The sequence below is a fragment of the Sciurus vulgaris genome, assembly GCF_902686455.1.
Source record: "Sciurus vulgaris genome assembly, chromosome: 12".
NCBI classification, from domain to species: domain Eukaryota; kingdom Metazoa; phylum Chordata; class Mammalia; order Rodentia; family Sciuridae; genus Sciurus; species Sciurus vulgaris.
The window spans coordinates 101461506-101489214 of NC_136473.1; the positions used below are offsets into that span (position 1 = coordinate 101461506).

General features: G+C 51.4%; 1 protein-coding gene and 1 long non-coding RNA gene across 2 annotated transcripts in view; one reads left to right on the top strand and one right to left on the bottom strand.

Annotated features, from left to right (window-relative positions):
* The window catches only part of LHX4 (LIM homeobox 4), a 39840-nt gene extending 33793 nt beyond the window's left edge, over window positions 1-6047 (bottom strand). Inside the window, exon 1 of the mRNA XM_079105947.1 lies at window positions 5916-6047. Coding sequence (XP_078962073.1) covers window positions 5916-5991 — 76 coding nt within the window. The 5' untranslated portion in view covers window positions 5992-6047. The remainder of the gene's footprint in view (window positions 1-5915) is intronic.
* Window positions 6048-21796: 15749 nt separating this feature from the next.
* LOC306641090 lies at window positions 21797-27709 on the top strand. The gene is made up of 2 exons (XR_013758019.1): window positions 21797-26320; window positions 26484-27709. It is a non-coding gene; the product is annotated as an uncharacterized lncRNA (long non-coding RNA).

Below are 27709 nucleotides of genomic sequence, written 5' to 3' on the forward strand. Positions count from 1 at the left end.
TGACTTTCTGTCTCTCCCAGTTTTATCTTGCCCCAGCTCTCCTGGTAATTCCTTTTCTTCTTCATGATTTTCACCTTTCCAATCCCTTAGACACATTCGTCCTATTGTCCAAAAGAAAAAGAAAAATGTTCCATCTCGGGGAAAAAAACAACCCTTGAGTGACACGGAGTGAAGCCCGCGCTGGGTTTTAGGTCAGCGGCGGCCTCCTGCGTACTGTGTGCGACCCACCGCCAGAGCTGCTGGCCTTCCCGGGCGCACACTGTCACCACTGGTGGAATTTAATTTACATCATTGGCTGCCCAGGTGGAGTCTCTCTGGAGCCCGCCGCGTTTCCAGGGCTGGTCAAGGTCCGCTAAGCGGACTGCTGAGACTTGAAGGTGCACAGAACCGGACCGATCGCTCGGGCCGCACGGACAGTCTGCCGACTGCCTTCCAGCTCCTAGGAGGAGTCATCGATCCCAAAATGGGAGCATATTTTCCAAAGGTTAAGAAGTCATGGAAAAGCTCGAGCTGTCCGCGACCGGGCTTAGTTTCGTCTTTGCAAACGCTTGGCGCGAAAAGCGCAAAGGGGGCGACAGAGGTTTCAACCCCGCTTTCTCTTGCAGGGCGCACTGGACGCGCACCGCCTATGGCGCTGCTCCTCGCGAAAAACTGTCTCTGCCACCGCTCTAAAGGTCAGAAAACAGACCTCAGTGTGGCCAATCCGGATCTGTCGAGCCTCAGGGCAACTTGGGAGAATGAGCCCGGAAAAGGAACCTGCATAACGCGCAGAAAGGAGAGAGGAAAAAGACCTAGGCGCACAAATGCTAAATGCGGGGCGCGGGGAACACAGGCAATTCCTCCCTTGCCCACTTCGCCGGCACGACCTCTACCCCCGGGCTCCAGCCGCGGACCGCGGGCCGCGGGCTACCCAAAGCAGGTTATCCCAGTAAGACATCCTGTCCTCATCGGTCTCCACGCGCGAATCTCTCAAAACCCAGTGCGAGCGCCCAGAACAGGTGCACAGCAAAAGGTCATGGGGTGTGGGGGTCATCTGCCTGTTCCCCGGGTCACTCAGGCCAGCGCTTGCCTGCCGGGTGGACGCACCCTGCCCCAGTCGCCGGCAGGTCATGCAGGTCGTGCTCCCAGACCCGAGGACGCCACTCCCGCCCAGCCCCACACCGCCTGGCTCTGGTTTTACGCGCGGGCCATGAGGGAAACAAACTCAAGCATGTTCTTTCCTCTTCCCAGTCCCGACTTTCTGAGACGCTGGGTGCCGCTTGGTGCTTATCTTTGCCTCTCACCGGCTCCACTCGCCAGTTCGGTGTCGGGTGAGCTGAGCGCACAGGGACCGCGGCTTCCCAAACTTTCCTTCTCCCTCCCTGCCCTCCCGAATCGAGGTCACGGACACGAGGGGCCTGGAGCGCTCTCGCAGCTCAGGCTCTCTCAGCACGCCCACCCGCTGTCGTCTTAAGCTAGGACCCGCTTTTCCAAATCCTTTTCTGGGTAGTTCGCTGCTTTGGCTGCGGGTTGGGGCAGGATCCCAGTGGTTAGGGAATCCGAACCCCAACCCACCAGGCTCAAATGGGCCGGCGGGGATACCCAAACTGACCTTTAAAAATTGGTTTGTGCCCTAGAATATTTTGGTGAGTTGGGACGGGAGGTCTGTGGTGCCCCAGTTGCTGTTTGAAATTGTGTCGGAATCTGACAGCCTCTCTATTAACACACACACGTTTATAATGTTGTCGTGGGTTTTTCCTGAACCATGAGACAAGGCAACAGAAAGAAAAGGCTCATCCCAGAGTTAAAGAGAAGCCCTGGACTGGGAAATTAGTCCCCAAGAAGTCCCCAAGCAGGACGATAAACACCGTGGGGCACCAGGACTCGCCAGGCGACGTGCGTAGGGAGGTTTGCCCCACACACCCGGAATGAGTCACAGGAAGGGAAGAAGGGGTAGTGCGACGCCCCCAGAAGTCTTTCACCCAGCGCCTACCAAATACAAAGTATCGTAGCCTTTCCCAAAGCTTCGGGATGCTCAAGAACTTGCAGGTAGCAGTCATTTTAGGAGACAAGCAGGGGGCGGCAGTCTCCCGGGGCCGACTTTCCATTTACCAACCCCGGGAGGGACCAGGCAGGTTTCTCCGTTCTCCCACGGGGTTTGCCACACACCCCGCCAGCGCTGCGGGTGCTCCGGGTGCCAGTTGTCCCCCCCCCCACCCTTTTTTTTTTTTTTTTTTTTTTTTTGTGGTGCTGGGGATTGAACCCAGGGCCTGTACTCTACCAACTGAGTTATCTCCCCGCCCCAGTTGTCCTTTCTTTTGGTGTCCGGGAAGATGATTGGGAAATGGGTCAGAACCGAGTGCACAGGGCGCATCACCGCCCCACCTTCCTATACATCCCGCATTTTCCCACGTCTCCTTAGCGGGCGAGAGGAGCCAGCACGATCCAGATGCCCGGAGGGCACCGCTCAGTTCCGAGAAAGGAGCTTCGCAGGCGGCTCCGGAAGCGCTCACCGCACCCAACGCAGTCGGACGGCGGGCGCTGTGAGGACTTGGACCTTGGTCCCTACAACCGGAAAGGGCGGCAAGGGTCACCGGGACAGAGGCAGGTTGTGTGTGCCCGGAAAGAGAGATAAATAAAGGGAAAAGAGAGAGAGAGAGAGAGAGAGAGAGAGAGAGAGAGAGAGAGAGAGAGAGAGAGAGAGAGAGAGAGAGAGAGAGCTGCGACCATGACTTGCGACCCCAAATCTTGGGCCAAGTAGTAGGAACCCACCAGTTTAAGATAAAGTCCCTTTCCAAACCCACCCACACCGCCCCCAGAGGGACACCGAACCCTTTCAAAAGGGCCCTCGGTGCATCCTGGAAGTGACCTGTCGGGCTCCTAGGGAGAGGGCCCTCGCGTCATCCAGAGCAAGGAGAGGGCGTTTTGAGTTCCTTAGAGGGCGGGTGGCGGGACCTGCTAAGCAAACCGAGATCTCAGAAGCGGGGCGGGTGGGGAGACCCCGCTTCTCTACCCCAGGTTACTCTTGGGATCGCTCTCATCCTTCTCTCTCCAATTCTTTCCAAGCTCTCGGCTCTGGGCCGATGCCCTTCGAGCTGCTGACGGAGCCGGAACTTGTCTGAGCCGAGCGCGGGCGGATCCCACTGCCCCAGGGTGGGTCGCGCCACCTCTGAGGGCAGCAGCATCAGGAGGGCGATGGAGCTAACCAGGAGCCAGCGGTGGCAGGAGGCGGGGCAGAGTGGGAAGAAGAGGGCAGAATGTGGGCAGAAACTGGTGGAGGGAGAGAAATTATTACACCACTTGGTAACGTTTTCCAGAAGGGAATGAATTTCGCTCATCCTCAAATAAACCAAAGAATATTCCGACCGCCAATGAAACAAACTGGATTTTAAATCCTTCCAAAACTCCTCTAGAGGCAAGGGCACCAAAGGCATGGAGATTGGGGGATCCCTAGACCTGTGCTCCATTTGTGGTGGCTCAGGGTGATGAAGAAGCAGAATCTGTCTGGGGGAGGGGCTCAATACAAACCTTCTGGTTGGCAGGTCCAGGCACCCCTGGGAAAGTTATTCTCTTGTTCTCCCCAACCCAGGGTTGAGAGTCCTGAGATTACCTTTCTGCCTCCCTGAGGCCCAAGGGTGTGCTCCCCCTAAACACCCCCCCCCCACACACACACACACACACTGAGCTCTTAAGACACTGGGCCCAACCCAGGAGAGAAAATAGTTCTGTCTACAGAAGTGAGAGGCCACACTCCACCTGTCCTCCAGTCCCAGCTCCAAGAGCTTAAGAGTCAGTGGTCAGGTCTGCTGTAAGGGAAGAAATAATCCACACACATTTCAAAAAGGAGAGTGGAGTGGGGAGAGAGAAGAAAAGAAAGAAAGGAAAGGGAAAGAAAAAAGGAAAAGAAAAATAATCTGAGGTCTTTAGGGATTGGGACCCTCAATTTTGGCCAGTGCCTCCTCCAGCTGGCGACCACTGAACCTGAGCAAGACAAAAGAGAGCATTTATCCGATCACCCACTCTTGGTATGACATTGCCTGGCTGGACCACCCTGAGGTAAGGGTTCCTGTCTTTACCTCCTTAGTGTCCCACAGTTTGAACCCAGACCTAGAGCCTTGGCATACTGTAGCTCTGGAGCTGCGTTCTGGGCATTTTAGAAAAGTAGTGCCTGAGGACGGACAGCGAAGTTGTCTCCGAGCAAGACAGCCTTGTATACCCCAAAAGGTAGTTAGGACAGAGTCTAGGGTACTTCGTGCTGTCCTGACAGGTCACCTACTGACCAATGGAATTTGAGCCAGATGCACCGGCTACCAAGGACACAATCATACAGGAGCATCTTTGCCCTACTCTGCACTACCCTTCCGCACAGCTACAGGCAGCTTAAGGACTTGATTTGAGCACCTTTGCCAAGTTTGTGTTTCTATTTGTGCAGAGGCTGAAAACCTGCGGCATCTCTTCAAACTGGGGCACTGGAGACAAGGGAACATGACCCTCCAACTCCTTCTACAGAACACCTTAGCAGTAAATTCCCCAAGGCACAACACAGAATTGAAACTGCCAACAGTTGACACGAAAAGACTTAAAGAATAACTGTAGGATAGAGTGAAGAAACTATCTAGATAGGCTTGAATTAAGCTATCCTCTTTTAATCCCTTCTCAAAAACTTCCCAGGGAAGCCCAGGGCACTGGTTCTCCTGCCTGTCCTTTGAGATATGACCGGGACAGAAATTCTGCGATGGAGAACCGGGGCGCAGGAGGGCGCGCTGGTGCGCCCTAGTTCGTAGGCGGTCACAATCCCCTCGGTGAGCCTGCTCTAAAAAAAAAAAAAAAAGAACGTGTAGCTATAGCACCACTAAAGAAGTCGCAGGCGGAAGTACAGCCCCTTGGCAAGCAGAGCGAGGAAACCCTTCATCTCTTCATGGTGCCCAGGGGCGCCCTGATGAACGCACCACCAGCGGGGCAGGACTTAGACTGCACCCTCCACGAGCGCGCGCTACACTTGAGGACCTGTTTTGGTCTCTGCACATAGTCAATCTCGTGGACTCTCGGTCCTGGAGTGAGAGACAGAGACAGATTCCCTCCGGGAAAATCTCTGCGTGTGCGCACATTCATGCATCCAGGGACAAACACGCCCCAGGCTCGAGCCGCCTTGCCAATTTCAGGCGCGGGAAGAAAGCAAGAGGGCTAGCAAAGCGCGCACACACCTCAGCCTCTCCCCTCTCCGAATTCGAGCCACTCTAATCGCCTGCCCTCGCCTGCGCGAAGGCTGAACCCCGAGTTCACAACTTCGTCTCGGCGTTTCTCCCTGCTCTGCATTCCTTGGGTAACTGGAATGTGGTGAGCAGATTCCCTCACAAGAAGCAGTAGGTCCCCCAGGCGGCGAGTGCCGCGGGCAGCAGCGGCTGGGGACGCACCAGACACTCTGGCCCGAGAGCGCGGGCGGCCGAGACTTGTGGCCGGTGCTTCCGCGCCGCCAGCCCTGGGGGGCGGGGGATGCGCTCTCCAACTTCCCGCCAGCCGGGGTGAAGTTGTACTAGTGGTCCTGCGAGCTTTGACCGCCACCCAGGGATGAAGGATGATGTTGGGGACCACCCTCGCCCTCAGGCCTGGCCTGCAGCTCGTACCCCCCTGATGTCCCCAAATAGCACGCTCCCCAGCGTTCCCAGAAAAGCCATGGACTGAAGATGCGGGTTTTGGTACCCTTGGCCCTCGTCGAGAATGGTCTAGGAAGCTTTCACATTCGGCCCCAAACAGCAAAGAGCCAGGGCCTTCAAACGCACTCTGGCTCGTGCCCCTGCCCTGTGACCGCCTCTGCGCCCCGGCCACCGGCCCTTCCTGGCCGGGGCCATGAGCAGCGTTCGGCCCGCCCAGCACCAGCTGAGGCTGTTAGTTGTCTTGTTATCAAATTAAATCAGCGAGAAAGGAGGTTGTCTTACGTTGCATCGGCACACCAAGCATCTCCGGGAGCCCCTTGACAGCCCCCTCCGCGGGGACAGCCGCGCTCTGCATCATCTTGGAGCAAGAGCCAGCGAGTCGCAGTCTACGGCGATCTCTGGCTCTCTCCCTCTAGCTGGGTTCAGATATTTGAAAATAATAATAAGAAACCCAACCAGGCCGCTGAAGTCACAGTGGAAGCCGGGCCCTCGGTCTCTCCGGGAGGACTCCACAGGCTGGCCGGTCCCCTCCCCCCGCCAGTCCTCAGTCTGTTTCAAATCCCTTTGATCTCGCTCTCCGGGGTTGGTGCACATCCCGGGTTGAGGAGACGCTGTTGCTGCAGCTCTGGCTTTTTTCCCCTCCTCCTTCCCCCGCCCGCTTCTCTCCCCTTCCCCCTCCACCCTTCGCGTGCCGGCCGCCGGGGAGGCCGCGGTCACCCAGGCATTTTGATTCATTCACACTGCAGGAGCGGCCGTGACGTCGCTTTCCGCAGGGAGGCCCGCCCTTCGGCCGGTGTTTCCACCCGACCACGGGCTGACGACCCCAGGGGGAGTGGGGGTCCCGGTGCCCCAAGTGAGGCCGGCGGTGCAGAAGGGCGGGGCCGCGTGGAGGGGGCGGGGCCTCGCGGCCCTCCTCCCCCGCCCCTCCGTGCGGGCCAGCTCCGGAGTATAAATACCGCTGCGGGCTGGGCCGCGGCAGCAGGTGGTCCAGGACCGCGGCGCCCACGGAGTGCAGGTTTCCGCCGGTCCTCTTGGGGTTCGCGATCAGCAGATCGTGTCCTCCCCGCCCGTCAGTTCTGACCAAGGGGCGGGGCAGGGCGGGGACCCTCAGCAGGCCCGGGCCTGGGGGCATCTCCCCCTCGCGCGTTCTCGGTCCCCAGCATCTCTCCGCCGGACTGAGCGCGCTCCGTAGCCGATGACTCCATGCATCCTCCTCCTCCTCTTCTCTGGCCAGTTCCTTTCCCGCCGGCACTTCCCAGCCCCTGCTGTCTCTCCCCCGCGTCTGGCTGAGGCTGGGCCAGGGACAGCCCGTACTCGGCCCGGAACGCACGAGTCACGCAGCGGGCCGCGGCGGCCGGCCCGGCGGAGGAAGGCGGCCAGGGACAGTGCACCGAAGGGGGGCGCGGGCCCCCAAGCGCGCCCCCGCACCCGCGGCCTGCACCCTGCCGTCCGCACTCCCCAGGCTCTCGGTCGAATCCTGGCTCAGGTCTCCAGGCGATCGACCCTCCGCGACCTTCCTGCCGGGGTCCGCCCGGTTCTGGCTTCCTCTCGGTCCTCAGAGACCTCTCTGCCTCGCCGGCTGCCACCGCGGGCGTTTTGAACAATTCTGGACCACGTGTGTGCAGGGCGGCAGCGTGCACACGGGCACCCGGGGGTAACCAGCCAAGGGCTTGTGTTGCGATTGAATTTAACACGCGCACGCGTGCACACACGCACACACACGCTTAAAACAGTATCCCGAATGTGAATTCCTGGCAGACATAAAGCAATCCCAAGGCTGGAACGAGTTCTCCGCGGAAGTCCTCTAACCCTTCATCAGATACTCGATGCCTCCTGACCGCAGGCGCAGGAAGCCCACCCCTCCAGCCCTGGGCCCACTGGTTCTCGGGATCCCAGCCCCGCGACTTCGCCACCCGAATTTCGTTCTAGAGTTGCAGACAGATGTTTCCTTCCAGTCTGGTGGGATCCCGCTTGCGCGGAAAGGGAGGCTGCTTCCCTCCCACCTTCCTGATCACTCCCTTACTTTGCTCTGGCTTTGTCCTCAAACAGGTCACACCTGTCCACCTTTCAGGGTTGACGAGGGAGGAGCATGGGGCTGGGGGCGGGAGTGGCTTTGCGGTCTGCGCTGCTCAGAATTTGTCTCCAGAGGTCACAGTGACTTCTATGTGTCCTGGTGCAGGGTTGGGATCAGATCTTCCTCTGTTTACCTGCAAGCTGACTAGGGCGTGAGTCAGAGTATGTGCAAGAAGAAAAACCAGAGACCCTGGTGATATTTTCAATGTTTACCAAAATGTTTTCTACAGAAATATAACAAGTACCCCAACACAGGGAAATGTCCACTTCTTTAGCAACCAAAGATTTGCAAAGCAAAACAACAAAGCACACACCTCTTTTTGTTAAGTGACCAACGGGGTGTGGGGGGGAATTGTAGCATTCAGGGCTGCTGAAGGTGCTTGGAAACTGGAACTCTCACAAATATTGCTGGTGTGCTTATAAGCTCTTAATAGCCGTTTGGAAAGCACTTTGGCAATATGTATCACACCTATAAATTTTTCATACATTTTAGCTCATGTGATTTTACTTTTGAGTGACTATTCCACGACAATGATTTAAAAATTTTTTTAGAAGTTTCATGCATGAAGATGTTTATTACAGCATCAAGTTTTGGAGAAAAATAATCTAAATATGCAACAAAGGATAAGCAACTCAAATCAGCATGTTAAATTTGCTTGATACTATTTTACACACTCATTGAAACTAATTATAAAATCTAGCAACATGGGAATGCTTGTGAAATATTAAATTTTTGAAAATCAGGATGAAATAATATATCTATCTAAGTGTATGGTGTGTAAAAATCATAACTTAAATAGTTATGTACACTTAAGATAGTTAAATATAAATACTCATTGTTGGTTACATGTGGGGAAACCAGTAAAAATTTTCCTGGTAGAGATGCAAAGAGGAGAAATATCTTCAAGGGCATTTTGACAATATGTTTTATAGCTAAAAGTATGATAGATTTGACCCAATCCATGTAGAAATGTGTCCAAATAATCAAGAACATTTATAAACATGCAGTTAGAAGAATGTTTATATCATTTAAAAAAGAGAATATGCTAGAGATTGGGGGTATAGCTTAGTGGCAGAGCACATGAGAACCCGGGTTCAATCTCCAGTACCAAAAATAAGTGAATGAGTAATCTAAATATCCAACAAAAAGGGATTATTAAATAAATCAGAGTAAATAGAATGTTATAAAATCATTAGAAATAATATAACAAATGGAGGAAGGAGGGATTGTATAGAGGGAAAAGAGAGGTGGGAGGGGTGGGGATAAGGGAAAAAATAACGGAATGAATCAAACATCATTACCCTATGTAAATGTATGAATATGCAAATGGTATGCTGTTACTCCATGTACAAACAGAAACAACATGTATCCCATTTGTTTACAATAAAAAAATAAATTAATTTTAAAAAGAAATAATATAACAAAGATACCTCATAATGTAGAAAGTGTTCAAGATATTAGGATATGGGGGAAACAGTGTGATCTTTAGGACCTTTAAAAAATAAGGAAGCATATGTAGAAAAAGAATGTCCTAATGTAAAAGTGATGATCTGTACAGTGGATATTTTCATTTTATTTTACTTTTTCAGCTTTTTCAATGAACATTATTTTTAAAAGCAGAAAAAAACTAATAAAATTGTTTTTTAAACATTAGGAAAACATCTCACAATAGTATTCAGAAGTGTCTTTTTAAAAAGTGTACTGGGAAGTGTTGTTCTTTTCCAGATTGTCTGTGGAGCAGCTGTTTTCTCAGTGGTGTTTGTTAGTGAGAGATAAGGTGCAGTAAAATGTAGAGCAAATCTGGTAATTACTTTTATAATTTAAAATCATCTCTAAAAATATTCTCTGCAGCACCTGTACAAACCCACTGGGGTCCTGCCCTCCCCTCATTTGCATGTTACCAGAGTCACCTTGTAAGGAACAGCATCACGGCTGGTGGGCATTTTCCTGTGCTGGGGGCTAACCTCTGCCCCGGGCAGATGAGCCCTAGGAAGTCACTTGGCTCTCAGGTCATGAACCTGTGGACAGCGGCTCCCCAACACCCCTTGTATCCCCACAACAACACAGCTCAGCCAATAAATGCCCTTCCCTCAGGCACGTGGCTCCTGGTATGAACTGGTCCCATTCCCGAGGTGTCCAAATAACATCCACACCTGCCACGGCACCTCCCCTCACCCACAAGGACTCAGTTTCCCCCTTTGTCAACAGGGAAACCCTCTCAAGAAGCTGTCCTCAAGCTCAGTTTTTTAGTCCAGCGATGCGTGATGGTAACAATAACGACATAGTAGCATATGCTGGTGATGATAGCAACTGATGTTTATTGAAAGTGCATCCCTCTACCCAGCCCTGGACCGGGGATGTAGCTCGGTGGTAGAGCACTTGACTAGCAGGTAGGAGGGCCTGGGCTTCATCCCTTGCACACCAAGCACCACAGGAAGTGCTTCTGTGGGCGGGATCCCATCCAACCCTCACAGGGGTCCAATAAGTGGTATTTCATGCCTACTTGGTGGTGAACAATGGGCTTATGGGGTGGGCGGCTAAGCTAGCCTCCACCCTTAAGAAAACGGAGAAGGCTGAGTCCTGTGGATGTCGGAGCATCTGTGTTGTTGGGTGGCCCGGAAAAAGCCTGGGTGGACTCAGTTTGGATTTTAATCTCTGAGCTGATTCCTCAAGGCTTCCTCACCAAGCTCATCCAGGGCCACTGGTGATCCCCAGGAACAAAGGCCCTCAGAGCCTTGTCTTTGGGCTCAAACCCGCTGGAGGGTGGGCACTAGAGGTTGGGTCAGTACAATGTGGCTTTCTGACTCTCAGAAAAGTTAATCAATAGCCAGTACAGAGATTCTAGTAGACATTTATACATTACATTTCTGGGAACCAGACCCAACATGACAAGGGATGCAATTCTGAGGGGAGAAACCCAATTTAGGAAGATGATTATAGCTTACATTTGTCCAGCACTTTACATTTTACAAAGTTCTTCTACATATTTTATCTCATTTGGTCTTTATAATTATGCCTGGGCTTGTGTTTGAGTCTCAGGAAACAGAGAGGTTAAGTGGTTTGTCCAAGGTCACACAGCTAATAAGTTGCAGAGCTGACTGAAAATTAAATCCAACCTTTTGATTCCTGATGCACTTTCAACTCTGCATGGAAGACTTGTGTATCTCTTAACCCTTGCATTTTAAGAGCTTCCCAGAGTAGGCAAGTTTACCTTTAGATGCCAGGAATCCTGAACCCCAGCTGCCTTCTCCACTGAGGAAAGAATCCCACTGTCCCTGCTCCCCTGTCACCCATCTCTAATCACCTCCTCCGTGTCCTCATTCCTCTCAAACCCTCTTTCATCATTTGCATTTTGAAACTGTTTCCTTAATTATTCTCCTGCTGTTGGAAACCTGCTCCCCCCGGCTTCTTGGCATCCTTTGATTTATCTCTGTCTGGATAACAGCTCCCCAATTCTCCTTGGGGAATTCAATTTTCATTCATTTTTCTGTGGGGCTAGATTGATATAGACCCTCTGCCCCGGTCCATATTACTCATCCCAGCAGAGAGAACCAGGGAGTCCGGCCCTCAGCCCCGCCCCTGGGGAGCTTCTGTCTTGTTCAGGGAGCCACAAGGAGTTCTCCAATAAAAGGACAGGGGCCTTTGCTCTTCCCCATCTGTCCACCCGATCCTTTCAGTCATTTGTCACGGGCCCTTTTCGTGGACCCACCACTTTGTCATTTGTCTCCTCTTCCCAGAACCTGGTAGGGATAGCTCCCACCAGGATGCTCATCAGAAGGCGGTGGATGCTCCTCTTAAACATCCCTGTGTCCTTGACACAGGAACTAAAGGGCTATGGAAAGGAGGTGGCTCAGCACTGGGCCTTTAACTCTGAAAAGAAGATTCTGACTCAGTAAGTGGCTGAGAAACAGGACAAGAAAAGCACAGGAAGACCCTTGGAGGGACCAGGAAATCAACAATAGCCAGCATACTGCCCGACTGGCCCCTGCTCTGCATCTGTATCGTTTGTTTAATCCTCAAATCCCTCCAGGCAGGTCCTACTCCTACCCCCATTTTACAGATGAGGGAAGCGAGGCCCAGAGGTCAAGTGACGTGCCCCAGGCGGCTCAGGTGCTATGCCAGGGCGTCTACAGGTGTCCGGCTCTGTCCTTGCCAGCACCACCAGCCTCATTAAGTAACTGCTTTGTTTGTTATTTTGTACTGGGGATGGAACCCAGGGGCACACTACCCCAGAGCTACTTCTCCAGTCCTTTTTATCTTTTTTTAAATTTTGAGACAGGGTCTTGTGAAGTTGCCCAGGCTGACCTGGAACTGCAAACCTCCTGCCTAAGCCTCCTGAGCAGCGCGGATTACAGCCGTGGGCCACGATGGCTAGCGATCAAATAGCTCTTATTTGGAGATCCCTGGGCATAGCCAGATGACTGGACCATGCAGGGTATGTGACCCAGCAAAGCCGAGTTCTCTGCATCCCCGTCTCTGTAGCATCCTATCCCAAGGCCCCTGTTCATGCAGGAGCTAGGGAATGAATCTGAGAAGTTGGTTTTGTTCCAGTTTCAGAGTTAGCTCTCTAAAGTTCCATCAAAAATTGAGAATACCTAGATCATTCCTTAACTTGCACATTCTACCCATCACACCCCAGCCCCATGATTGGCGCTGAAGCAGTAACCTGGGGTGCCAACTGTCGGTAGCCCACATAGTTCCCTTTGCCCAAGCCTGGGGCAGCATTTCTGTGAAATGTCTGCCGAGTTCTCCAGGTGCATCTGCCTGCCTGCTGCAGGAGGGAGAACAGGCTTAGCTGAAGGGTTCCCACTACCTGCATTCAAATCCGAAAACAGATTCATCCGCTGGCTGCTCTTCTGCTTTCCCATTTGCTAGCTGAGTGGGACACAATAGCACTCTCCAGAGCACCCCGTAAGCTCTTTCTCCAGAAATGTTAGCTGGCATTGTAATTGTTCCCCTCTGCAATATTTTGCTGGTTTTTTTTTTTTTTTTCTTGTTTTATATTATGGAAGAAACAGGGGGTAAGAAACTGGATTTTTCTTTCTTTTTGCAGCACTGGGGATCGAACTCAGTGCCTTGTGCTTGCGAGGAAAGCACTCTACCAGCTGAGCTATCTCCCCAGCCCGAAACTGGATGTTTATAAGCAAAGACTAAAATTTGGAAGCTCCTCTTTCCTAAGGATGCAGTTGGGATACAGAAAGACCCGGGTCATGGCCATTCTTTGTGCTTCCCCTTTGGAGGTGGAGACCTATTCTCAGTTTGGTCACAAGCAGAGGTCAATGGGCCAAAGGGGCTTCCTGGGTGACATTTTTGCTCTTTGAGGGCAAGCTCCCCCTCCATCATGGAAAGAGGTACATTTGCCCCTGCTTGCTACAAAGGGATCAGGAAGGTACAGCTGGGGCGACTGTGTCTCCTCCCCTGGGGTTCTTCCTCCCATGCCACCTTGCCACTGTGCTCTCCGAGGCCTGCTTTCTGACTTCGCTTCATGTCCAGGTTCACTTGCAGAAGGAGTTGGCCTTCAGATGCTGCGGAAGTGAGCCTCCCTCCCTCACCGCTTTCCCTCTTCAACCTCCAGACTCACAGGCCCCTCGGGGACCTTCCTGGGAGCCAACGTGCTTGTGGAGCTTTACATCAGCTCTGGGCCCTCCTGTCCCTCTCTTCACCTTGCCCAGGCCTCACAGGGCGGGTGGGCACACCCCATCCCACTTCTTTGTCCAGGGGGAGACGGAAGTGCAGGAAGGTGGAGCTGTCCGCACTGGTGTGCCTGGGGCTGGTCCCGAGCTGCTGACCGGCGCTCCACTTCCTCAGCCTAAAGAGGACGCTGTAGGTGGGGAGGGGGAGGGGCGAAAGGCCCAGCCTGGCTCCATCTGAAATAGCTGCAGGTGTCACAGCTAATCTATAAAACAACTCCGTCATCATCTTGGCGAAGGATTTTTATGGAGGAGCTTAACTCAGCAGTTTTCTCTCAGGAACTGACTTACAACCAAAAATGTAGATGTGTTAGATGTGGGCAGAGGTGACAGGAGAAAGGCCCAGGAGATCTGTGGGAGGAGAGGTGGGGAGGCAGGGACCAGGCTTCCAACTCTGGAACCAGATGGACTTCAGGGCCAGCCTGCTCTGCTGCCTGCCAGGGTGCGTCCGCCTCTGAGCCTCCACTTACCCATTTGTACAATGGGATAGTTCCTGACAGTATTGGCAAAAGAGGGACAAAGTGGTTAGCACAGGGCCTGGCACACAGTGTCCCACCCCCTAGATATGAACCATATTAGTGTGCAAGGAAGGATTCAGTGCACCCAGTTCCACATCTGGGCCTTCCCTTTTCACTCTGAAGAGCTTGCAACTAACCTGCTCGAAAACAGACCTGAAGAAAAGGGGCAGGGCAGAAAGTCCAGCCTGGCTCCATTGAAATAGCTGCAGGACCCTGGAACTGTGGCCACTTTCAGTCAAGGATGAAATACTGCCAGGCCTGGTGACACCTAACTATAATCCCAGTAGCTCAGGAGACTGAGGCAGGGGGATTGTGAGTTCAAAGCCAGCCTCAGCAACTTAGTGAGGCCCTAAGCAACTCAGTGAGACCCTGTCTCAAAATAAAATATTTAAAAGGGGTGCTGGGGTTGTGGCTCAGTGGTTAAGCACCCCTGGGTTTGATCCCTGGTACTCACCCCAAAAGGATGAAATACTGAGAGTTTTGGAGGACAAAGGACTTCCCCAAGAGCTCACCTGAGGAAGTGTTCTGCAGAGAATATGGACCCCATTCTAGTCTAATCTGAGTTTAATGGTAGTGGGAAGTTAAACTCTCTGAACCTCCCCTTTTGCTGTTTCAATGGGGACATCAGTACTTCAATAATTCTGCAAACCAACATGAAAAGTCCCAAGGCAAATGCCCCATAAATGTTTGTTGCATCCCCTGGCCCTCCCACAACGCCTCAGACTTCATGCACATAACCACCTGAGGGGTTTGTTCAAGCACCATAGATTTTGGCTCAGTAGGTCTGTGTCCTAAGAGCTGCTTCCTAAAGAGCTGCAGCCACCCTGGGGACCGCACTTCCTGTGGGTGTGCAGTGGGACTCCGCTGTCTAGTAGCAGCCCCTACCACATGTGGCTCTGGAGACTAAAGTGAGCCTGTTCAGATTGAGATGTGCTGTAGATGTAAAGGAAGGGTTTTTTTAATTGTTTTTAGAAAAGAATGTAAAATACCTCGTTAAGATTTTTTTTTTTACATTTTATGTATTGAAATGATACTATTTTGTATATAATGGGCTTTAAAAAATCTATTCTCCATGTTATTTTCACTTGTTTTTCTTTTAGCCTGGCTACCAGGAGGTTTGAAACTACCCAAGTGGCTGGCATTCTGTTTCTGTTGGCAGCACTGTTCTAGGGCACCTGACGCCCTGAAACTAGACACAGGCACAGGGTGGTCCCTTGTCCCCCTAGCGCTAGCACAGCACTGAGTAAGGGACTAACAAGCAGTTGCTGGGTGGGTCAACAGGGTGGATACCCAAAATATAGCTCCGGAGCAACGGCCCTGGCACTGATGGGCAGACCTCAGCTGCCAGAGAGAGAGCAGCTGGCTGAGCCTGAGGAATGACCAGTCCCCTTTGCATTGACCCTGACCTGCCAGCCATCCATTCTCTGTCACCTTCAGCCCCACCGTCTGCTCTTTTAAGGCCCTGATGGCCAAGAGAGAGGAATTCCAGTCCTCCCTCCCCAGGGCTTGCCAGATAAAGAGCACAGGGACAGGACTCACTGGAGTCCGGGGCACACTCTGCCCCCTGCAAGTTCCCTGCATGCCTGAAAGCCCCCCTCGGCTAACCCGAGGCCTCAGCCCTCTCCCCACTCCCCTCCCCACAATTTCATCACACCCTTGGCTTCTCTTTGTGTTCTGGCCCCATCCCTGCCATGAGCAGAGCCCCTTGATCACAGGGCTCTGTCCAGACCTCCCTATACCCCTGCACCCAGAGGAAGGGATTGCAGGTGGTCCAAGGGGGTCTCAGAGGAAGAAACAGAAACAGCTTCTGAAGATGCCCCTTTTCCACTGTGACATTAGTGGAAAACTGAGCCCAGATTCCGGCAGTTTCCCAGACTCCCAGGGACCAGAGCCGGGTTTCAGGGAGCCACAACCTGAATTCAGAGTTGGGAGCTGGCTAGAGGGAAAGCCAGGCCCAGGAGAGCTCTGCTGAGTCAGGAGGGGCCCCAGGGCGCTGAGGAGCTGGGCTGTGCCCCAAACCACAGGGCTCTGCATCAATTTCTGCCTGCTGAGCGAGGCCCCCAAGAGCAGCGAGCAGCCTACACGTGCGCCCACACCTCCCACCTTCCTGTGCCCCACACAACCCTCCTGGCCATTCCCCTTCCCGAGCCTCTGACTCTAAGCAGGACAAAGAGAATTCTGGAAGCTTGTGAACTTACCAGAGGCCAGGGGAAGAATCTGCCTTCATGGTGAGGATTGGGAGGAAAACCATCGGAGTGGCTGTTCTCTGGAGCCAGGCAGCAGGGGAAGAGTCAGGATCTGGGAAGCCACTTCCCCCTTCCAGAGAGGGAGCCAGGAAGGGGTGTGGTGGGTGTGGGGATGCTCCAAACTGAGCCAGGCTGAGCCCAAAGGAGGCCTTCTCCTCCTTTCTCTGAGAGGAAGGTCTCTGCTCCCCCTGGAAGCTGGGGAGAGGAGGGTCTGCCTAGCGGGAGGGAAGCTGAGGGGCTGGAGACCGCCTCAGAGAAAATTAAATTGCACTTGAGGGCAAATTCTATTAGGGAATAAAGCCTGTCTCTCAACAGCCTGCGTCCATTTAGGTGATTAGCTCAGCCCCGCACCACCCGGGCCTGACCAGCTCTGTCCCTTTGCTGTGGGAGTCAGGTCGGTGGCCTCTGGGGGCCCAGCCATCCCACTTGCCCCCCCGGCCTGCCTGGGAGCACCCTTCTTTCACCACTCATGGCCCTGCACCCCCCTTTGAAGGTGGCTGGGCGGGAGCGAGTACCTCAGGTCCTCCTAGAATACTGTCGGGGCTGGTGTCATGGTATATGCAGAAACAAGGACAGTCAGCACCAGAGGGGCAGAGATGGGAGGTCTGGAGCCAGCATGAGGGAGGTCAGAGGCTGTTGGGGAGAGACCACAGGTGCCAGGGTGGTCAGGAGGGCTGCTCTACTGAAGAATCCGGCAGTCAGGAGGCACCTGGAAAGGTGGGAAAGGTGACCAGGCAGCGGGCAGGAATGAAAGGGGCAAGAGGCAGGGTGTCCCTCAGCAGGGGCTGGAAACAGCGTAGGTACTGAGAGGCAAGCGGCTGTTGTTGGGGATGTTCAGAGTGATAGCAAATTAGGGAGCATGATAGTGAATGGCAAAGTGAACTCAGCTATAAAATGGGCTTCATAATGCACACCTGTAATCCCAGTGGCTCGGGAGGCTGAGGCAGGAGGATCACAAGTTCAAAACCAGCCTCAGCAACTTAGCCAGACCCTAAGTAACTCAGTGAGACCCTGTCTCTAAATAAAACCTTATATATAAAAGGACTGGGGATGTGGTTCAGTGGTAAAGTGCCCCTGGGTTCAATCCCTGGTACCAAAAATTAATTAATTAATTGATAAAACAGGCACTGTGGGCCATTGTGTGCTTCAGGACATACTCAGAGTCCAGCAAGCACTGGGCAATGTCACTGCCTCTGAGTATGTTCATACCCTTCCTGTGTGTCCACACTTTTGCAGAAGGGTCTAGATCTGAAGCCTCGAAGGCCACTACTGAGCCCCTATTCCTGAGCACCAGGGGCCCCTTACATCCCTGACTCGCAGGGCAGTCTCAACAGGCTGGTCCCCTCTTCCAGTCACCTGGACCCAGGAAGAGACGGTCCTTCTTATGCTCTCCACATTGACCAGTGAAGTGATCTTGATTTCTCTCAGTTTATAACTATAAAATTACTTCATTTATTTGACAAAACTTAAGCACACACAGCTTAAAAGTGCTCTAAGGACACACAGTGCACGAAGCACCCTCTGACCAGCAGTATTGAGCTGCGTAACCCTCTTCTCAACGTTCCCTAAGGCCGTCCGGGTACCCTGGGGACACAGAATTTCAGTTCTGCGCGCTTAACCTTTAAACCAAGGGTTAAAACATGCGTGTCTGTTCACCCAAGGAGCAAGGGACTCGTGTTATCTGGGGTGGGGAGGGAGGCACAGAAAGGCAAGACCCTGAAGGAGGGATGTAGCGACCAGGGTTTCCTGGGCTGGTGGTAGCTTGTGGCCTGAGATGGGCAGCCCAGGCTTGTTCTGCCCACACCCTCCAGCTCAGGGTCTCTCTCAGTGGGACTGTTCCTCCCCAGTGATTAGCATCTGAAGGTCCTGGGAGGCCTGGGAGCTGGCTGACCCCGTCCTCCTCCCCTAGGAGGCTGCTCCCCCTTCTCAGGGTCCGGGCTGCCTTGGCCCTGAACACACCAAATAGCATTGACAGGCGCCCTGTTCCCAGAGAACACCCCCCGTAATCTCAGAGATCCTTTCCCCTTGGGGTTCCAGCCTTCTTCACGATAGGAACATCTCTTCTAAGATGCCCTCTGCTCTTGTTGGGACTTGGGTACCCCCACCTTGTTCCAGTCACCCACTCATGGGGACTCCCTGAGTGCCTCTGGGAGGGCACTCCAGGACTGCTGATTCTCCTTGGCTTCCCTCCACAAGGGCATCTGGCACCTCAGGCTGGGCACACCTGCCTGCTGTGAGGCCTCAGGCAGGGGACTGCACTGCAGAGGCTTCCTCAACCCCTGCCCCTCAGAGTCACACGGACTCCCAGGGCCAGCGCCCAGCCCTGTGCAGGTGCACCACAGGGTAACCTTATTGTGAAGTCGTGGGCCCCCTTCTTTCTTCCTTCCTTTTTTTTTTTTTTTTTTTTTTTTTTTTTTCTTTCTTTAGTTTTCTTTTCTTTTCCTTTTTTTTTTTTTTTCCCTCAATTTGTACCAGGGATTGAACTCAGGGGCACTTAACCACTAAGCCACAACCCCAGTCCTTTTTATATTTTATTTTGGGACATGGTCTTGCTGAGTTGCTCAGGACCTCAATAAATTACTGAGACTGGCTTTGAATTCTTGATCCTCCTGCCTCAGCCTCCCGAGCCCCTGGGATTACAGGCATGTGACACCACACCTAACTTTAGGCCCCTTTCTTTAACCTCTCTCTGACCATAAAGAAATGGTCTTGTAAGCTGGATGTGGTGGTCATGCCTGTAAACCCAGCTACTTGGGAAGCTGAGGCAGAAGGACCACAAGTTCAAGAACAGCCTGGGCCATTTAGCAAGACCCTATCTCAAAATAAAAACTAAAAAGGGCTGGAGATGTAGCTCAGTGGTAGAGAGTCCCTGGGTTCAATCCCCAGACTGCAAAAAAAAAAAAAAAAAGAAGAAATGTTCTTGTTCATCATTCTATTTCCTGCTCCTATCACAGGGCCAGCCTCTTACAGCTTCTTAGTAGATATTTGTTACTCAAATGGAGAGAGTGAATGAGCTCATAAATAACCCACTCCTATAACCCAGGATCAGGGGGAAATCCAAGCACATCCTCCTTGGGTCAGCAAGGCTGTGAAGTGGCTTCAGTTCTCACTCTTGGGAGCAGCTGAGTAGCCGATGGTGGCTCTGTCAGGCCTGGTTAGGTTATCAGGCCTGATATTGGCGTGGTCAGCAGGCTAGAGAGTCACAGATACGCGCTGTCAGGGCCCCACTTACCTCTCATCTGTAATGGTCCCTGACTCTTCATGTACTTCCTGTTCTCCAGTGGCACTCTGTGGACTTCATTACACTCGCCACGTGGTCTCCTAGGACGAGCACTAAAGAAGGCAGACGCCTGGGAAAACAACCCGAAAGGGGAGGCACCAGCCTTCCCCTTCAGTCACTAGTGACTGGAATCAGCCTGAGGCCTCCTGCGGCTGAGGGGCTCAAGCGTGGTCCTCCTGCCAGGGCTGCACGCCCCCTGCCGCCTGGCTTCCCAGTCCTGGCCACACCAGTCTCAGGAGGCAATCCTCACGTGCCTCAAGTTCAGAAGCTGCTTAGAGGTCGTCAACTCCAACCACCCAGCCCCATGGAATCGTGTCTGCAGCATCCCTGGGTGACGGTCACCTCGTGATGTGAACCCAGCAGGTATCAGAGGCCAAGACCATTTCTAGGTGGTTCTACAACAGGACTACTGCTTCTCCGGAAGTGCTGCCTTTGGACGTTGGCAATTTGATCTTCCCCAGTCAGGCGTGTTATATATGCTTTACAGTCAGCACTTAAATTATTATAAATACTATAAATACTTTCAAAGGGACTTCGGCTTCGGGAGTTACTTGCTTTTTTGGCAGTGTGTGACACAGGTGGTTCCACTCAACCACGTGTGTCCTTATAAAGTCCCCTTCTCAGTCTGGGCTGGACCTGTGACTTGCTTTACCCTATAAAATGCAGCACAAGTGACACTGTGCCACTTGGGGACTAAGCTTTATGAAGCTTAGTGGTACACTGAGAGCTATGAGCCACATGGAGGGGGCTGGCGCGCGCGCTGTCTTGCTGCCAGCGAAGCCCCGCCCTCAGCCTGCCCACCAGCTGAACAAGCCACATTAATGACCCTGGCAAGACCTGCAGAAGAGCTGCCCAGCAGAATCTAGCAGAGACTGCAGAGTCATGAGCAAGAAAACGGGCACTGTTGCAAGTTCCGACATTTTGGGATGGCTTGTCAGACAGCAGTGGACAAAAACATCCAGACCACAGTGCGGCATCCCATCAACTCCGAGATCTCAGAATGACAGAGGTGGGCAGGAGGATCTGATGTGATAGACACAGCCTGGAATACATGATCTCCTTGGTGGCCAAGATACAGGAAGAGAAAGAGGAAGAGGAAGAGGAGGAGCTGGGCACCTCAGGGCAGGGGCACCTCTGTACATCTCATTGGCTGCAACTCGTCACACAGACACACTCCCTGCAGGGGCTGGAATTAGGGGGCAAATGGGCCTCTGCCATTGTCTTCGACTTAAACAGATTTTCAAATACTTGTGAGTGACATGGAAATGCTTTGAGGAGTAGTCATTTTGCTAAAGTAGAAATCGACCCCGTGTAATTAATTTATTAATTTATTTATTTATTGGTACTAGGGAGTGAACCCAGGAACACTTTACCACTGAGCTACAACTCCAGCCTTTATTATTATTATTATTTTTTATTTATTTATTTATTTTTTTTTGAGACAGTGTCTCACCAAGTTGCTTAGGACCTCACTAAACTACTGGGGCTGACTTGAACTTGCAATCCTCCTGCCTCAGCCTCCTGAGTTACTGGGATTAGAGGCTTGCACCTATACCTGAGGTACCTGAGGACAAGCCAGTCAAGGAGGTCTGGCAGGAGATTCTCCAGGCCCTTATCTTGGAGAGGCAGGGTGCTGGGGTGAACAATTGGGGTGACATAGTGGGTAAATGGCACTCCAGGGCCAGCGGCCAGGTCTGAAAGTAACATATGCTTTGCAAATAATCCCCCAACATAGATGTACTCAAGTAGCAAATGGATGACACTTGATCCAGGCAGGAGTTTGGTGGTAAAGGATTTCAGGTGTGGAGAAGAACACACAGGCCAGGGAGTGAGGAAGCTGAGGCCTACTGCCCTACAAGTCCTACCCCTGACCTGGGAGGGAGGTGCCTGCCTGGGTGTCCAGAGGGGCAGCTGGAGAAGTAGGCAGAGCTCAGCTGGGCAGCCACACCAAGGTCTGACCACATTACAGGCTGTGGAGAACTTGGACCTCAGGCCTGGCTCTCTCAGATAAGGACTTCCTAATACCCAAGGCGCTCCTGCCTAGAGATCCAGTCCAGACTTCTAGACTGTTCCTTTAGCCTCATGTCCCTACTGGCTCTTACTGCCTCTGCCCCACTTTTCCTCCCCCACCCCACCACTGATGTGAATTTCCTGAAGTCCCTGTTCTTCCTACAGGGTCGCCCCCTGGCACCCCACCTCACCATGAGGAGGAGGTGACGTCTTGGACTCCCACCCCACCTGCAGTTCTCTTTACGTTCGTTTCCCAGATGTACTGTGGGGGACTCTTTAGGGGTCAGTCTCCCTGAGGGCAGGAAACCTCACAAATATCTGCTCTGAGCATAACGGCCCCCACCCTCTGTTCCCCCTCAGGAGAAGCCCCCCCAAAGCTCTCCTCTGGGAGGGGCAGTTTCAGGAGCAAGGCTTCTCTAGGAGACTGTCCCACGGGCAGAAGCATCTGTGACTACCGCATCCCAGAGCACGTTTTAAAACATGTCCACAAATTCATTGACACCTCCTGAAACACCCACACATCCATTCAGTCTTTTCAGTCACAGAAACGGAGGGTGGTGACAACAAGTGTTGCTCAGGCCACAGGCTAGACACAGAAAGGAATTCTTCCAGAGAGGCGTGAATTAGCCACGCTCTCTCCCTCCATCCTGTAGGCGGGTAATCCACCGTGAAGGCCACATTTCACACTTGTGCTCTGGAGTGGGCCTGAGGCGATTGCTCCAGGAGAGTGAGAATTGGAACCCAGTGGGCTAATTTGTCCCTTTTACCACACATTTCAGGGCTGCTACTCAAGGTCCAGCTTCACTGGGCGAAGGCGTGGCCCCCTGACCAGCAAACCTGGCCGCTGGCCCTGGCGCGCCCGTCACCTCAGCGCCCTGCCCCTTGAGGCCTCCTGCCCTGCCAGGCCTCCCAGACCAGCTTGTTCTCAGGAGCCAAGGATGAGGCGGCAGCAGTGTAGACGCTGGGGGTATTTGCTCGGGTCTGCAGTCCCTGGCCACTCGCCTGTGGACAGGAGTTCCTCATTGTGAGACACGGGCCGTGACCCTCCTCCTCACACTCTGGGCTTGGCCGTGGGTTTTGGCTATGGGGCCAGAATGCTTTCCCACCACGCCTGCACTTTCTTTTATTAGCTTCGTCATTTTTATCTTCTCCATTTAGATTTCTAAGCCTATGCCATTCCTCTTTGGTATAACGCAGAGGCCTGTTTTCTTGTTCCCCATACTATGGCCACTTAGAGTGGCCAACACATTGATTTATGGTGCCACCCTTATTATACGCGGTTTCCACATTTTCATGGGTCTTCCTTTTGAGATTTTTGTTATGATCCAAGGATCCATTTATTTGTTTCTACAGTAAAATAACTTTTTAAAGTTATTAACTGCGGCCACTTTGTAGTATGTTCTAATTTCTCGTAGGGCAATCCTCCCGCTTTGCTCTTGCTTTCTCCAAAACTGACTCAGCTGGGCGCTTCTCCCTGAATACCTAGAGGACTTTAAATGCCCATGTAAATTTCAGAATAAGATTCTTGAGTTTTATCAAAAAAAATGATAAAAATAATTCCTGTGGACTTTTGATTGGTGTTTGATATTGGGTTTTACAATAATTTGAGAACCCTCTTTTTTCTTTCCTTGGTGCTGGGGACTGAATCCGGGGCCTTGTGCAGGCTGAACAGTGCTCTGCCCTGAGCTCCAGCCCCAGCCCCTATTTTTACAATCTTAAACTGTCTAGTCATAACCACAGAACATCTGTCCATTCGTGAGCTCTTATGTCCTTTACAAGGACGTCTCTTTTATTTTCTCCTCTGCATTTATCACTGTTAGCTCCTTGTTCATTTCTTTCTTTACCTGATTATAGTCGTCTCTTCCTATCATTTTGTCACAGAACTGTAACTAAAGATCCCTCTCCTCTTCCCACCCTGTCCCTAGTGCCGTGATCTTACTGACCCTACTTTACTGATGAAAAATACTGAGGTTCAGAAAAGTTGAACTTCCAAGGTCACAGAGGGAGCCAGCCACGGGGCCAGGATCTGCAGTGGAAGAGAGGCGAGGAGAAGCACGGTGGGGTCAGACAGTGGAGGGCACAGAGCTGAACTAGGACTTGACCTTTATTCCTGTTGGTAAAAGGGTGATGCTGAGACTGAACAGGGACCAGGGTTTAGGGGCCTTCCCAGCATGGGGCAGAGAGAGAGAAAGTGGGGTCCACGGCACAGGAACAAAGGGAGAGAGCAGAGGGCCATCAGAGCGAGGACAATTCACCGGCAGGATGGGAAGGGAGACTCCAGTCCTGAGGAGAGGGGGCAGAAGCCCCGCTGGTCAAGACTAGGAGCCGGAGAGCTGGAGGGGCCAGACTTCCCAGGGAGAGGCTGAGTGGCAACTGAGTTCAGAGGAGTCAGGGAGGGTGATCCGAGAGAGACAGGCAGTGACTCTGTCCCCCAATGAGGAAGGGCCATCCTGAGCATCAAGTGAAGAAAACCAGGTGCCCCTGGTGCTGGCAGAGCCTTGCCCTGTGCAGAGAATGGGTGTGAGGAGCACAGAGGTCCTGGCAGAGCTGCTTACTCCCAGGGAGGGGCGCATGGCGGCAGGCAGACGGGGCTGGGAGGGAGACCTGTCCCTGGGGTCCTCCTGGATTTTTTGCATACTCGAGCATGTGTAACCTATTCAAAGCAATTAATGAAATAAACTTAAAAAAAAAAAAAAAAGAACAAAGGATGAGAAAGGACTTCGGGACAGGTAAAGAACTTTGAAGCCATAAAGCGCTTTTGCCTTTGAAGAATGGTACTGGGCCTCCAGAGAAAAGTCCCCCCACGGAATCCCCCAGGCAAGCAGTGCCCCTCACTGTGCTCCTCCCTGGAAGGGTGTGTCCAGGACGCTGTGTCGCCATGACCCAGTGCCCAGTGCCTCTGCGGCACTCACACTGCTTCCAGTGGTGCCGCCTGGTGGTCCTCTACTGCCCGGTGTCTAAGGTCCAGCGGCCATCGTAAGCCCAGGCCCACTGTGACAGTACAGAAGGCCCGGATCTAATCATGAGAACACAGATGGACTCCTCTCTCTGTGCCCTGGCATGGTCGGCCACGCTGTTAACCCCACGTGGGCTTTTGTACAGATGAGGAATCTCAGGCTCAGAGAAGCAGCTGCCCAAGTTTACATGGTCAGTAAGTGGGAGCATCAGGATTTGAACCCAAGTCTTCTTGATCATAAATTCCCCCTTCCTCTACAATGTAGCTGCTTCCTAGTAACCTTGTTCACTTAACCTTTGAAGCCCTTTCATGTTGAAGGCACTGTGCCCAGTATGACAGGGTATGAACATGAATGACATGCTTTGAGAGGTGCAGATCCTGGAATGTGTCCCTGTTCATTCACAAGATGGATACAAACACCTGTTATGTGTCCGGCACTGAGTTAGGCCAAGGACTGCAATGAAAGCAAGGACGATCATCCTGAGTCCATGGAGCTTAGAGGAGCTGGTGGAGGAGACAGTCACCCCAGGCACTGTGGTAAGTACTCTTGTGGCAATGACCAGGGGTGTTCCTGGTGCTCAGAGAGGGGTACCCAGCTTAGGGTCAGCAGGCCAGGAGGGCTTTCCAGAGGGAGTGACATCTCAGCTGAATCTAACACAGGGCACAGCTGAAGCCCACAGGGCAGGCCAGGGCAGAGATAAGTAAGTGCTGTGAGCGCAGTCCCTTCTGGGACACAGATGTGCGCTGCCTGAGTACCCAGCGCATGGGCACATTCCTGGCCCCCACACAGATAATGCCCTCTGCCAATTTTCCTGAAAAATGACCTGTGTAGTTAGAGAATGAGTGCAGCGGAATTTTCCCCTCTTCTAAATCAACAATGCAAATTATAAATTACCAATGGCAATGAAACAGTAAACGGGAACTGTCCCTTGGCCTCCACGCTGGAAGGCAAAAGGGAGAGGTGATGAGTGTGGATGCCCCTGGAACGGAAGGGGACCTGGTTGACTGTCACCATGTGGGAACGGGTCCCATGTGGGCAGGTCTTCTGGCTGGTGGACTTGAAGTTATTCCAGGTTTTAGGCACAGTCTCTGATTATTTCCTTAGGATAGACTTTGAGCAGACTACTGCATTACTGAACCAAAGGAAATAAACATTTTAAAAGCTGACATGTATTTTCATGCTGCTTTATTTTCAGAAATGTTCTACAACTTACATTATGACCTTTGCAGCACCAGGTTGTATTGTTACATGATATATGCAAAATGATAGCAAGCCGGGTGCAGAGTTAACGCCTATGATCCCAGTGACGCGGGAGCTAACAGGAAAAAAGGAAATAGGGCCGGGATGTGGTCGGTGCAGAGTATACCCTAACTTTTCACTTCTTCATTGAAGAAGAATATTGCTTCATATGTTTATTGATCTTTGTGTTTCTTCTTTTGTGAACTGACAGTTCTTGGCTCATGAAAAGTGTTTTTGGAAAAAAATAATGGCATATCTTCTTAGGCTACTGCTGTAGGGGTTAGGTCAGTATTAATGTTCTTTCGTGTTCCCACAGTCCAGGTCTCTGAAACTGCCCAATTAGCCTACACCGGGTCACGCGCCTTCCATCTTTGCTAGGGAGGAGAGGGCAGCTTGACCAACGGCCCTACCAAGACTGCCCATAGTGGGGAAGTGGAGTCTGGGGCAAAGAAATCTATAAGCTGCATCCAGAAGCAGTTGAAGGAATGTGGGGCACATGCATTGATTCACCTTAGGCTGAACACTGTTGCCCCAGGTATTGGTCAGTCCTTCTAGAAGAGAGTCTAGAGTTTCTCTGAAGATTAGACACCTTCTATACCTGAAGTTCAAAAAGATAAGTTAAATATCTCTCCCTGTACTTATCATATTTATGAATACTTTCTTTTTTTTTAATGTTGTTGTTGTTTGACACAGTACCTTCTTTTTTTTTTATTGATTCTTTTTTTGTTTGTTTTATTTTTTGCGGTGCTGGGGATTGAACCCAGGGCCTTGTGCTTGCAAGGCAAGTACTCTACCAACTGAGCTACATCCCTAGCCCTACTTTATATTTCTTAAAGGTTTATTTCTTTTTAATAATTATGATTACATACCTACTTTTCTTCACTCATATTATACCAGAATTACCTGCCATTGATTTTGTTCAAATACAAATTTTTTTGTTTTGTTTTTGCAGTGCTGGGGATTGAACCCAGGGCCTTGTGCTTGTAAGGCAAGCACTCTACCAACTGAGCTATGTCCCCAGCCCCAAATACAAATTTTAATGACTGAGTCATTATGGATTATCAAATGTATTTATTCTACATCCATTTGCAAGAAGTTTAGGTTTTTTTAGTTAGACATATAATTAATAAAATAATGTATATAAATAAAAGTGTTTTGAGTGTACAAGTAAGATTTAATTTAAAAAAATCAATGGGGCCTGGGGATGTGGCTCAGGGGAATGTGCCCAGCATGTGCATCACCCTGGGTTTGATCCCCAGTATTGGAAAAGGAAAAAAAAAATAAGAAAGAAAATGAGAATACAGATAAGTAAAAAGAAAAATGCTCACAATCCACCCCTGAGTACTAACCACTATTACCATTTTGGTGTATACATCCCAGGTTTTCACCAGTGCATTCAATATCCATAAATGTGTGTGTGTGTGTGTGTGTGTGTGTGTGTGTGTGTGTATCTTGTTAAAAAGAAGAACACACTATATACAACTGTTTTTTAACTTGATTATTTTACTTGACAATGTGGTATACAAATAATTTCAGGTTAAAAATATGTATTCAAGTCATTTTTTAGTGTCTGCATTATATTCCTTTGTAATGATATACCACAATTTAATCAATCTAACATTTTTGGGATTTAGGTTAATCTCTCTGATAATACACTTATATCTAATACAGCAAATCTTGGTAAATATCCTCAATTACCTCCCTAAGATAAATTCCAGAAAAAGAATTGCTGGATCAAAGGTCATATATATTTTCTTAAGGTTTTTAAAACATTTTACCAGTTATATTTAATTATGAATCATTATATATATTTCCAAAAAATTGTATTCATTTATATTCCACTGACAGTACATGAGAGGACTCAGGCAGATTGTCTTCTTAAAATGGCCTCACCCTTACCTCCCATCTTTCCAGAACTTTGTCAGGCCCTTTTCAAGTGGTGGAGCCAAGGACATCCCCTTGAACCTGAGCAGACCTTCATACCTGCACCCTGGGTCCACTACTGCATCTGCCTCAACGGATGAAGAACAGCAAAAGTAATGCTATGTGACTTCAGAGGCAA